Genomic DNA, 12,790 nt, shown 5'->3' with positions numbered 1-12,790 from the left:
TCAAGCTTGCAGATAGCCTTATCATTAGATAAGTAGTATTGAGCTGGGGTAAAATCGGAGTTAGTCCTCATCCCGGCTAGCCGAGCAGCTTGACCCCTAGCGATCACCGTCATCCTGCGATAAGAGTGGAGAACTGGTTGTCCGTAAAGTCATAATAGGATATCGGGTCAACCGACTCGTGTCTCGGTGAGCGCACCTTACCGAATTCTCAAGACAAGGGGACATTCCTGATCTGAGACAGCTGCGCAATCTTTCCTACCCAGTAACCTGGGTTATCATCGACCCTGGTAACTTGGCCTTGCTCAATTTCGAGCTTTTTTACAGTCCTGATCAACCCTTCTAATATCCCTTTCTCTTCTCTCAATTTTCACTTTTCATATTCATTCTTTATATCATGTGTTAACTTAATGTTGCGCTTCATGTTCAACCTCTACTACGATCTCGAGTAATACCTACCACTACACCTATCCCCTCCATCTTCACACCATGGATTCTTCTCAGGAAAAGGGTGATGTGAGTGACAAGTCCCTCACCCGGGATATTACCCGGGCCGAGAGTGTTCACATGGGTAGCTTCACGGAGACTACTGCGGTCAATGATCAACTGAAACGACACCTCGGAAACCGCCAGATCCAGCTAATTGCTATCGGAGGATCGATCGGCACGGCAGTCTTCGTCAGTATCTCGAGCGGACTTGTTGCTGGTGGCCCCGGAAGCTTGTTCATTGCCTACAGTATGTATTCGATGGTAATGGCTCTTGTGAACAACTCCATGGCCGAAATGGCGGTTTTCCAACCCGTCACTGGTGGCTTTATCCGAATGGCGAGTAAATGGGTTGATGAGTCCCTGGGTTTTATGGCTGGTTGGAACTTCTTCTTGTACGAGGCTATCTTGATTCCCTTCGAGATTTCGGCTTTGACCGCGGTACTTTCCTACTGGCGTGACGATATCCCGGTGGCAGCAGTGATCGCGGCCTGTATTGTACTATACTTGTAAGTTCATACCCAAGATTAAAGTGAGGTCTGATCCGTCCGCTAACCGATTTCTTTTAGCTGCATCAACATCTTTGCGGTAGAGTGGTACGGTGAAGCTGAATTTTGGTTGGCTACCGGCAAGATTCTCCTTCTTGCAATTGTATTCTGTTTCACCTTCGTTACGATGGTCGGGGGTAATCCGAAGCATGACGCTTACGGCTTTCGGTACTGGAACAACCCTGGAGCTTTCGCCGAACACATTACGACTGGTTCTCTTGGTCGCTTCGAAGGATTTTTAGGTATGTTACGACCCTTGGAAGTAAAATTGTGAAGAAAAAGCCATTGCTAACGCCGAGCAGCTGCTGTGTGGAGTGCTGCTTTCACATTCGTCGGACCCGAGTATGTTGGTATGGTGGCAGGTGAAACAAAGCTACCTCGACGATACCTGAAGAATGCTTTCAAGACTGCATACTTTAGATTTACCCTGTTCTTCGTTGGAAGTGCCTTGTGTGTCGGGATCGTTATTCCATACAACGACAAGACTCTGTTGTCCATCCTCTCAGGATCGGCTGGGGGTGCCGGAACTGCAGCAGCTTCGCCGTGTAAGTTCCCAAAACACTAGGCCTCACATATAATTCAGTATACTAATGAACTATGTGTGCAGATGTCATTGCCATGGGTAACCTGGGCATCGGAGTGCTACCTCACATTACCAACGCTCTTCTTGTGACCAGTATTTTCTCAGCCGGAAACGCATATACCTATTGCGGTAGTCGAAGTCTTTACGGACTCGCCCTCGACGGACAAGCCCCCAGATTCTTACTTAAATGTACGAAGGCGGGTGTTCCAATTTACTGCCTTGTCATCACGATGTTATTTCCATGCCTAGCCTTCCTCAACGTCTCCAGTGGTTCTTCCGAAGTGCTGAGCTGGTTTGTGAACCTTCTTACCGCGGCACAGATCATCGACTACATCATCATCAGCATTACATTCCTCTTCTTTTACCGTGCCTGCAAGGTTCAGGGTCTCGATCGAAAGACTCTACCATATTTTGGTTACTTTCAGCCGTACTCTGCTTGGATCGGCTTGGTATTCATGACCACCGTGGTCTGCACCTACGGCTACAGCGTGTTTCTGCCCGGAAAATGGGACATCAAGTCCTTCTTCACGTACTATACCATGGTCTTACTCGACCCCATTCTCTACATCGGATGGAAGCTCTGGCATCGCACCAAGGTCATCAAGCCAGAAGAAACGGACCTTGTATGGGCTGCGCCGAGTATCGACGCTTACGAGGCTGCTTTCACCGAGGATGCTCCTGGGTTCTGGACAGAAATCGTGCAGATGTTTGGGTTTAGGAGGAAGGCAGTGACGAGCGATTCGTCTTCCGGCTGAGTTGTGAAGAATATCTACCTTATTTTTTACGTTAGACACTGTATAGAGAGCAATTCTTTTGGGTAGCCCCCCTTTCACCCAGGGAGTAACCCTTATCGCTACATGATGCTGTTTCGATTTGCCAGCGTTCATGTCTTTCGTTAAATGCATACGTGATTCATTCATACATATGCATAACCAATTTTTCTAAGTCCTATTGCTAGAGGTACCCACTTGAGCACATGTCACATGTCTACATTTTTCAGTCATGGTGTTATTGACAAGAAAAGGGGGTGGCGTCCCCACTAGCAGGATTGTTCAAATGGTTAACGGTTCTTAGCAACACTATGCTTCGTATTACTAGGTAGATACAGTGTCTGAACTTCCATTTGCACCATGAATTATTATATAATAGATTATATCTTTCATAACGAAACTCGGGACACATGCCGATGGAATGTGGAGAGGCTCGGGTCAAACTCCGAGCACCAGCTGCGTGCTTATACTGGCGTATAATAATCGAATTGGGCTGAATACTGCACATGGAAGAAGCTCGTATATACGTTTGAGCAAGATTTCGTTGGGATAACTCCATTTCGTCATTTTTCATATCTATCAGCCATTCACAGTGTTTGAGAGCGCACGTCCGGGCCCACCGGATCCCATGTTCACCCTGAAAAAGCTGGCCGACGGCGATGTATCACCCAACAAGGTAGATCTCGGTATTGGTGTTTATAGAAACGAGCAAGCTGGTTATCATGAGCTAGAGGCTATCAAACAGGTCAGGGATCCCATCTCATTGATATACGCCTTACTCGTAGGAGACGATGCTAGGCTAAGAAGATTCTGGACGAGAGAAATCCTGGCCACGACTACGAAGTCACTGTTGGAAACCCAACTTTCCTAAAGCATGCTGTTCGACTGATTTTCGGCTCATCCAGTCAGGTGCTTCAAGACAAGAAGGTCTGTTATCAACGCCTCTCAGCTCCGGTGGAGGTTGGTTATTGATATAACCAATAGGTAGCCTCCGTCCAGACCATCTCCGGAACAGGTGCCAATCACATAGGCGCGCTCTTTCTAAGCCGATCCGCCAAGTTCTCCGGCAAGACCGCGTATGTCGGGATTCCGGCTTGGGGCAACTACGGCCCCATATTCCGTCTTGCTGGGCTAGAGGTTGCCAAATACGAGTACTATGATATTCAGAATGGCGTGCACTTCCCTGAAATACCCCAACTCGTGCGAACGGCACCAGCGAAAAGCATTTTCGTTCTCCAGAGTTGCTGTCACAACCCCACAGGAGCCGACCTCACGAAGGAACAGTGGGACGAGTTAGCCGAAGCGTTCAAGAATCATGATGTACTGCCCTTCTTCGACATCGCGTATCAGGGTCTCGGGGCAGGCATCGACGAAGATGTATATGGTATCCGGCGCTTTGCCGAGTTGGGGCTCGAGTTCGTGGTAGTACAATCGTTTGCGAAGAACTTCGGACTGTATAGCGAGCGTGCTGACGTTCTACATATTGTGGGAAAAGATGAAGAAAATGCTCGCAATATAGGTGATCAGTTGCGTTGCCTGGTTTGATGGGAGTTCTCTTCGTCTCCTGCGTATGGCTCCCGATTGGTGACGATAATATTAGAGGATGCCGGATTAACCAAGATATGGTCGGTGTCCCGACTCCAGCTACCTACTAATTAGAGCCAGGTGCTAATGAGTGAAAACCAAACTAGGCGCGATGAGCTGGATACGATGAAAGAAAGGTTGCTATACAACAGACGGGCACTCTACAACGCCATAGTAAACTTAAGATACCTTCCCCAATTCTACGGAAGAAAATGAAGTTCGTTAACTAAGTAATCTAGGTAAGGTCCCAGGGAATTGGGATGTTATTACGTCTACACAAGGCCTATTCTGGTAAGTACCTGTGTTGTATATTACTCCTTAAACAATTGTTAACGACAACAGCATACTGGAGGGCACCCCGTCGGGGTACCACAATAACCCGACTTTAGGACTTTCCCGACGTTTAACCGCAACCCACCTGTGCTACATCCCAGGGTTCGATTCCCTGGTTTTGTTGCTCTCTACCTTTTATAATCCTTTTGTATTCAGTATATAGCGCGGCCGGCCACCCGCGCGCTATATACTACGTAGGTCCTGTCAACTGCTGTAGATTACTTAAGTAAGCACCCTGATTATATAATCACCACTCAATTTAGCGTGTTTTTGAATGGCCAGTGCACCCGCTAGTCCCTTTTTAGAGACCTACCCCTTTTAATTGGTTGCTAGCTTGATTATATAAGCACCCGCCACAGGCTTTTAGAACCTTGTAGGGGACTGATTATATAAAGGAGCAACCGTTCCTCCCCTAGGTCAGGTCCCTGGACCTGACCTGTATTGAAGAACAGGTTCCTGGACCTGACCTGACCTAAAAGTCAGGGCCGTTGTATTATATAATCAGTCAATTAGGACTAAAGTTGAACCCTCATTTGAACTGACTAATCAGCACTTACGTAATCCGCACCCGAATCGGGCTGGACCCACTAGCTCTTCACTGATTGGCTCACGCCTTGCTGACTCATCGTACGTTTCCCCTTTTGACTTGCCTATTACAGGTCTCCCCCCTCGCACCGCCCTACCAGCCACACAGCTCTAGCCACGCAAGACCCACTTTCCTTTTTTTACCTTCCTACCTTAGTAACCCCTCCACCACCTACGCACCACCACACCTAGCCACACCCCAGCCACATGGCCCACCTTCCTAATTAGGTAACAACTTTTTTTTTTTTAATCAACGCGACACAATAACCCTCCTAAAGTCGGGCATTACCCCTGACTCCTCAGCAATGTGTGCTATTAAGGGAACGGCACCATATCCACTTACCCGAGAGCGGTCGTATCAATGTGGCTAGATTGAATAAAACGAACATCGATTACGTCGCAAGAGCCCTTTGAGATGTGGTCAGGAATGATGTCTCAAGAGTTAAGGCGATCTCGCGCGATGTACAGAATGCCTAGGTACCCCAACCCTAACCCCTAGAATACCTAATGATTATCTAAGCTTGGAGTTAAGGTCAGGGTTATGCTTTCAGACGGCGCAGTTCCTCTGTGAGGTGGATTATCCTGTAACTCCTGAAACTTGACTTTTTCGTCTACTATGTTATCTCCGTGATATCCATCGCATTGGACAAGTTACATAAGTTTTTTCAGCGCGATTCCACTAGGATTTCTATTTTTAGGCAAATTTGCCGCTATCACGGATCTACAGCATCGGTTCCACCCGACAGGCTGGGTCGCAAGGATTGGGGTTTCGAATAATTCTCCTATCTCTAGATAAGATCCATACCCTGGTTTGTCATGCCGAAAGATGCCGGCTGTTCTCCGAAAGATGCCCTATTTGTATGGTAGCGCATTGCCTGGGTGTTATTAGGGTCGTTGTAGATATATGACGAAACTCTAGCGAATTTATCAACGGTCGCAAGGTCCAGTCCTTTGAATCGGATAACCCGTGCATTATACCTGTCTCTTTATAATACTACCTAGGTACCTAGGTACCTATGCATAGATCAATTACAACGGGTAGGTAGCAAGAGATGGTCATTGTTGAATGGTTCATAAATTTTCGTATTTTTTTCATTATTCTATCCATCTACGTAGTCTCCTTCATCGACTACGTAGAAGGTAACAATGCGATGCTATTCTAATCATCTGGATATTATATCGTCAGTCCCCGCGCTAAATCATCCCCAAAATTTAGGGGTCATTTCCCCTAATTCGCCGCACGTCCTTGTGATGTCAATTAAAAAGCGGTATGATGCTGCTAGCCAGCAAACCGAAAGAAACTTTTGAAAACATCTCGCCTCGATGATGGTTAAGATTGCCGAGTGGAAAATCGTATCAATCATTTATTTCTTAGCAGAACGTGTAAACGGCTTCCTCAGCACGCCCACGAACTTGCCTAAAGTACCGAAAAGATAGTTAAGCCCGAAGCTCCAACCACGAACGCGAACCGTATAGATGAAGAAGTATACGAGCATCCAGTTGGAGAAGCAGAAAGCCAAGAAGACGCCGAAGTCTAGGTAGTTAATTCGCAACGTTAGAATATACTCGCCCATGAAATTGGGGATATGATGGTGTGAATAAGGACTTACTTCGCCATTTATCCTCAGACTTGATGTTGAGCGTCGTAAGGTACTGATTACCCACGCTATAGGGGCAATATTGGCAGTCGCTGGTCGCATTGGCGTTAAGTAAATAGCCTCCAGCGGTCTCCGCGAATGCGCCTGCATACGACTGGCAGGTCTGGTTCTGAGGCACGTCAAACCGGGCGGTCTCCGATAAATCACAGCGGACGGGAATGCCGTCAAGAGTAGCAGCCAGCATGCCGCCAATCCAGTATGTGCCCGGGTTCGCCCAGTACACCCAAGACCTCCAGAAAATATTGAGCATCGAGTAGGACTGCACCACACCGTTGAAGAGGCCAAACATGACGAAAAAGAAGGGTAGCACGTTGGAGATGACGGTGAAGCTGGGGGCGAATGCACAGATCCACTGGCCCCAACTAGACATAAACAGGAAAACGAGCACTGTCATTAGGAATGTGTACCCAGCGATCAGGCTGTCGCTAGCGAGGCCGGTAGGCCAGCACCACAGCGCCCAGTACAAGACGCCGGATATCACAGCAGCAGGCAGCTCGGCGACTATATTAGCGGTGCAAAAAGCGACCCAGCCGTATATACGGGACGGATATTCGCGAGCTTCCCACAAGGCCATATTAGAGTCGAACTTAGGCACTACGGCATTGACGATGGTAGGCGGGATCGTGACGATCATGAAGCTCGTGAACATCCGGTTCTGCATATCCTGGACGGTATATCCGAGCTTCCAGAAAGTGAATCCATTGAAGATGCCGACGATTATCGCCACGAAGAACTTGCCGTAGAGGTATGAGGGGTCGCGCCAGTATTGCCGGAACATACGTTTGGTGAGTTCGACCGTTTGCAGCCACGTCGACGCTGCGTATTCCCTCTGCTGCTCCTTCGTAGGATTGGCACCCTGTGATACCGTGCTGCGAACTCGTTTTAGCCCGTCAATTTCGTCAAGCACCTGTTGTGCCTGTTCGCTGTTCCTCCATTCTTCATTCCAATCGACTTTGGTGCCATCGGGGCGTTTATGCGGTCGGGCAGCTGTCTCGAGGATAAATTCAGCGACGTTCTTCCCAGGAGGGCAGGTCGCTCCGCGGTCGGCGAAATACTTTATCACGTCCTTGCCATTCTCTCCGATGGGACCGAAATAGAATGTGTTCCCACCAGGGTTAAGGGCGAGCACCATGTCGAATTGCTGGATTAGAACTGAACTCGGCTGGTGGATGGTACAGACAATGGCTTGACCAGCGGCACAGAGTTTCTTCAAGAAAGTAACGATACTATAGGCAGATTGAGAATCAAGTCCTGACGTAGGTTCGTCAAGAAATAGGAGTAATGATGGCTTGGCGGCGAGTTCAACACCGATGGTAAGTCGCTTGCGCAACTCGACACCAAGGGAGCTAATGATCGCATCTTGAAGATCGTTGAGCTCTAGGAGGTCGATGATCTTATCTACGTACGCGAGCTTTTCAGCACGGGGGATAGATGCTTCTTGTCGCAGAAGCGCCGAGAATTCGATGGCTTCGCGAATAGTTTGAGTTTTGTCATGAAGATCGCCTTGAAGACAGAACCCCGTGTTACGCTGGAATTCCGAGCCCAGGGGCTTGCCATCAACGAACATTTCACCAGAGATTACACCAACTCGTTGTCTTTGCGCCAAAGTGTTCAATAGCGTCGACTTGCCGGCACCGGATGCGCCCATAAGTGCGACCATAATTCCGGGCTTAGCATAACCGCTGACCTTGTTCAAAAGCTTGCGCTGGCCGCCGAGGTAGGGTACAGTGTATTCCACATCTCGCCAAGTGAAGATCGAGTCGCTCTTCGTAAGTTGCTCCAAAGCCTCGTTCTGCTCTTGAGGGGTGGCCTTTGAGTCGCCAACTCTAGTAGCTGAAGATCCGCTACTGTCGGCGCCTCCGCTTTTCTCAACATCAGACGATGCACCAGCTTTCTGTGCTTGCTGCTTAGCTCTCTTACTCTTTTTGAAGATCAGTGCGCCACCTCCTTCGGATGAGAAGTCGAACATTTCTGTCGCGAGGACCGTGATGATGATATACAAAACCATAAACGCGATGACGACACCGAAGTTTCGCCACAAGTTGGAACGGCTGTAGCTCAAGGCCGTTTCCAAATAGTCGCTACCTGCGACTACTCGAGAATTTGGTTTAGATCCGGAGAGGGCGCATCCTTGGTATTCCGGTACAACGTTGGGCCCTTGAGGCACGAGCTGTTGAGGAGCACATTCCATTATTCGGTTCGAGAGTTCATTCGTCAAGACCGCCTCGAAGCTGTAAGATATCGGGTTTATCCAGTAGAGCCAGCCGAACCAAATGTAGTCGTTTAGGAGCTGTGTCTTGGGGAGAACGTAACCTGTATAAATGACAAGCAAGTTCAAGGCAAGACTAGAGAAGCGCACAGCGGTATTGATCTCAGGCGATAAACTGGCGAACATTCGATACATGGCCGTGATCATTATGGTTGTTGTGTATACGAATAGCATGTAAATCCAGAACTTGCTCACGTCGACATCAAGATTGGTCATGAAATACATTGCTACTCCAAATATGCACACTTGCACGAAGATTACGGGTATGTCCTGGAGGACTCGGGCAATGACCACGGCGGATGGTCGGTAGAACGCGTAGTCTCGGTGACGAGATACGACGGTTCGTCCCGAGACTGCTCTCGTGAGCTCCGACAGCTGAAGCCACCCAAGGAAGACAATAGAGAAAAACAGCGCGCCGCCGCGTGTAAATGCTCCTGCGGTCGTGGAAGGCTGTTTGTAATAGATCGAACCGACGATAAACCCGTTCGCCACAATAATGAAGAATTTCGTCCAGAGCGTTGCCGTGTCGCCAAAAAGCAACCAGAATTCCCGTTTCGTGCAAGCCATTACTTGGCGAATGAACGAAACGGTATAGGGCGATTCCTTGCTGACATGCTTCGACTTGGAGTCCCGCACCGCGCCTTCGAACCTCTTCGCATCCGCATAGTCGGTACGCTGTAGATGTTCCTCGTAATCTCGAACGTCGGCCAGCAGCTTCTGATAGTTCGAAGAATTGCGGAACGCCTTCTCCAGCTCCTCGGCGGTCTTAGGCGCTCTATCCTCGAATCCAGGTCTGAACTTCCTCTCGTTTGGATCGGTGACGGCGGTCAGGAAATCTGCCGTGGTCTGCCTCTCCGGGCACTCGAAGCCGAGGTCGATGAAATATTGCTTGGCGTCCTTGGCTGGCCCCGAAAATATTTGTCGACCTTGATCTATGACCATAACCTTGTCCATGAGTTCGTAGATACCCTCGCCAGCTTGGTATAACGTCACCAGCGTGGTGCGATTGCTGACGTCGGTCATGATACGAAGGGACTTCGAATAGTCGAGAGCTGTCGACGCGTCTAACCCGCGCGTAGAATTGTCCCACGCCATTACAGTCGACTTCGATGCCAACGTCTCAGCAATGGACACTCGTTTACGCTCGCCGCCGGACACTCCTCTTATGTACTCGTCCCCGATTAGGGTGTATTTCGTGTGGCTAATGCCGAACATTTTCATCAACGCATTGGCGATGATTGGGATCTCCTCCTTTGCCCCCTTTTTCGTTTTGTTCATGAGAGCAAAGGTGAACGTCTGCCAGACGTTGAGCGAGGCAAAATGGATGTCGTCCTCGGAATTGTAGTTCACTTCTCCTCGGTACATCTGCTTCTGTTTATGGGCCGGGATTCCACCGTAGGATAGCTCTCCTTCGACGGCTGCGAAGGATTCGGTGTTGTTGCTGACGGCTTTGAGAAACGTGCTGCATCCGGAACCCGGGCGGCCCAATACTAGCATCATCTCACCGTCTCGTACACAACCGGTAAAGTCGTGGATCAGCGTGCGGGTCGGTTGTTTCCTCCCAAATCGAAGAATAGGAAAATAACGTGTGAGAATTTTATACAAATCAGGCCCGAAAGTCCCTATTATCGCATCTGGCACAGTGCGGACGAATGAAGATGTACTTGCGACCCCCTTGACGGTGAGATTCTTATAGATGACGCCGACTCGCTTCTCAGATCCATCTTCCGTTCGCTTTTCGAAGTGACCGTCGCGCATAAACTTTCCCAGCTCGAATTCGTCTTCTTCGGTTCCAGGCTTTTCATCCATATCAAGCTCACCGGCTTCAGCTTGCTTCGTCTGCCTCCTAGATAAGTTGGCGGCCGCCTCGCTACGACGACTCTTTACTTGCGTTAGGTCAAATGGCCTGCTAGCTTGTGTTTCCTGGGTTCTTTCTCGGTGTAGCTGAGAAAGATTGTGCCTCAACACGTCCAGTTCCTCCATAGCTTCATACTCGTCGACGCCGCCGACGTCACGCTCACCCCAAGTGCCATCCTCATTTCCAGCTGCACCAGAGCTACCAGGTCCGTTGCCGGCGTCCGAGTCCCCTGTACCTCCGGTCGTAGGCGTTATATCGTCTGGGTGAGTGTCACCGCGGTGCCATTGGTTTGTCGGCATCCCGGCCTCTCTGCGGCGAAGGGCATCACCACCAACGGTGGTAGCCCACATGGCCGTCGAACGTTGGCTAAAAGTAAGACTTCTCAAATGAATGTTACTAGCGTTCCGGAGAGTATGTAGTGAGGTAAACGAAGAGACGGCACTAGCAGTTCCCGTCCACGTACACCTAGCGCAATCAGGTCAAAATAGGTTTGGCAAACTGTTTGGGGTAGGACGCAAATGTGGCAATATAAGGTTGAGGATGACCAGACTAATACCACCAGAGTTCTAGTATTTTACTACAATTTTCACAGTTGATCTGAGGAGATAATGAACCAAGTCAGTGGAGATATCAAGGGGGGCCCAAGAAACTTTTACCCTCAAAAAGGAGGTTGATTGTTAATCAATGGATTTTTCAGCAGAAGATTAGGCTCACAGTGAATACGAAGGGGTGTACGGGTCTCCATGTAAGAAAGAAGCATATGGAGGCCCGGCCCACCACCCTTGATTGTTAATCCGGCATGGTCGTTGATTAACATGCACTAATATGCCGGCCGGGTTCCCTAATTCATTAGGGCTTCCTGTCACATATGCGACGAACCAGGCCTATGGACCCTTCTATCCCACGCCGGATGCGTGTGGCAAGACCGCGCTGCCTACCGACACATGCAGCGCTGATAGGCTGGAGTGGTTGGCTGTTGTGACGGGGCAGTTGACTGATAACAATAATACCTTCCACGACATGTCGGTGAGATGGGGTCAGACCGCTCAACAAATGCGGCCGGGAATACGGGCTAGATCCGCGCACATTAGCACCTCTCATGGAGAATATTTATTCGGCTAGTATTGGCGCGCCCCCGGGCTGGAAGTACGATATCGGCGATAGTAGCATTTCTTTTCTCCTAGTGGGCAATCTATGAATCATCTTTTGTTTAACGACGCTCCAATTTCTCCTAAGAGCCGGGACCCTCATCGGTGTTAGAGTATGGAGTTTGCGGCGCTAAGACCCCGGACATCTATCATGTACCCACATGCTCATTATCTCTACAAGGCTGACTCACTATATTTTTCTTGGGTCTTTCAGTTCAACATCCAAACATCCCGACTTTACTTGAACCCTGGATCCGCATCGTGGGCCCTGCATGTAGATCTTCCTTGGGTTCCAATCGGTTGCCCAAGAACTAACTACCTAACCAATAGAATCCACGGTCAAGGGCATAATAACTGCGACCGCTTCGCCGCTTACAACCCCAGACCCAGCTGTATCTTGGAAGACTTCCCCGCAGGGCTTAGGGACTTATTAATGCAATTTATCATGTGATTATAGAAAGGGATGGCAGTCCTCAACAGTTTACGGACAACAACGTTCAGCCTTTTTTCATATATTAACTATTCTAAGCAAACATCGCATCGGTGAGTTACGTATCTACACTTTAATGGCCCTTCATCTCACCGCAGTGTATCCGACATCTGGCGGTCACGTCAGCTTGGGTCTTGACGTTTGAACTAATATATAGGACGGTGATAAGGAGGCTACGGCAGGGGCTTAGAAAAAGCAGCAAATTACCCTTTAGTTAGGGATTGTATCTATCACTACCTAGATTGGATACTCCGAACGGGGCCAAATTGGCCGGTACCTCAATCATGGTGATCGGAGCTAACTAATGGGTTCACTTTTCTCCGTATTAAAGATCGATCTTATTTACGTTTATTCCTCTTGCCCGATGACTCAACAACGCTTACAAATCACCAAAGCCGATATTCGCGCAAAGCGTGCGACAATTAATCGTATTCCAATCTGCCAATATACCTACCTACCCAGGGACCTAGATAACGAGGAA

At 49.0% G+C, this 12,790-nt stretch overlaps 3 protein-coding genes across 3 annotated transcripts; 2 read left to right on the top strand and 1 right to left on the bottom strand.

The window, feature by feature from the left end:
* Positions 1–116: 116 nt before the first annotated feature.
* Positions 117–2,496, top strand: F4807DRAFT_233899 (amino acid permease/ SLC12A domain-containing protein). The gene is made up of 4 exons (XM_047994189.1): positions 117–992; positions 1,053–1,273; positions 1,334–1,576; positions 1,639–2,496. Exons 1-4 carry the CDS (start codon positions 487–489, stop codon positions 2,367–2,369), a joined length of 1,701 nt encoding a protein of 566 aa, XP_047850771.1. The 5' UTR covers positions 117–486; the 3' UTR covers positions 2,370–2,496.
* A 516-nt stretch (positions 2,497–3,012) lies between these two features.
* Positions 3,013–3,929, top strand: F4807DRAFT_470250 (pyridoxal phosphate-dependent transferase; the record flags this gene model as incomplete). Its single annotated transcript, XM_048002792.1, has 3 exons — positions 3,013–3,129; positions 3,183–3,311; positions 3,369–3,929. The coding sequence occupies 3 exons, from the start codon at positions 3,013–3,015 to the stop codon at positions 3,927–3,929; spliced, it is 807 nt and encodes a 268-aa protein (XP_047850770.1).
* Positions 3,930–6,222: 2,293 nt separating this feature from the next.
* Positions 6,223–11,229, bottom strand: F4807DRAFT_233881 (ABC-2 type transporter-domain-containing protein). The gene is made up of 2 exons (XM_047994188.1): positions 6,497–11,229; positions 6,223–6,420 (listed from the first exon to the last, which is right to left on the bottom strand). Exons 1-2 carry the CDS (start codon positions 11,019–11,021, stop codon positions 6,251–6,253), a joined length of 4,695 nt encoding a protein of 1,564 aa, XP_047850769.1. The 5' UTR covers positions 11,022–11,229; the 3' UTR covers positions 6,223–6,250.
* Between the last annotated feature and the right edge of the window lie 1,561 nt (positions 11,230–12,790).

Source organism: Annulohypoxylon truncatum (assembly GCF_022578515.1).
Source record: "Annulohypoxylon truncatum strain CBS 140777 unplaced genomic scaffold F4807scaffold_35, whole genome shotgun sequence".
NCBI classification, from domain to species: Eukaryota; Fungi; Ascomycota; class Sordariomycetes; order Xylariales; family Hypoxylaceae; genus Annulohypoxylon; species Annulohypoxylon truncatum.
Note: the sequence above shows the minus strand (reverse complement) of the source record. Positions and strands in the feature narration are given on the sequence as shown.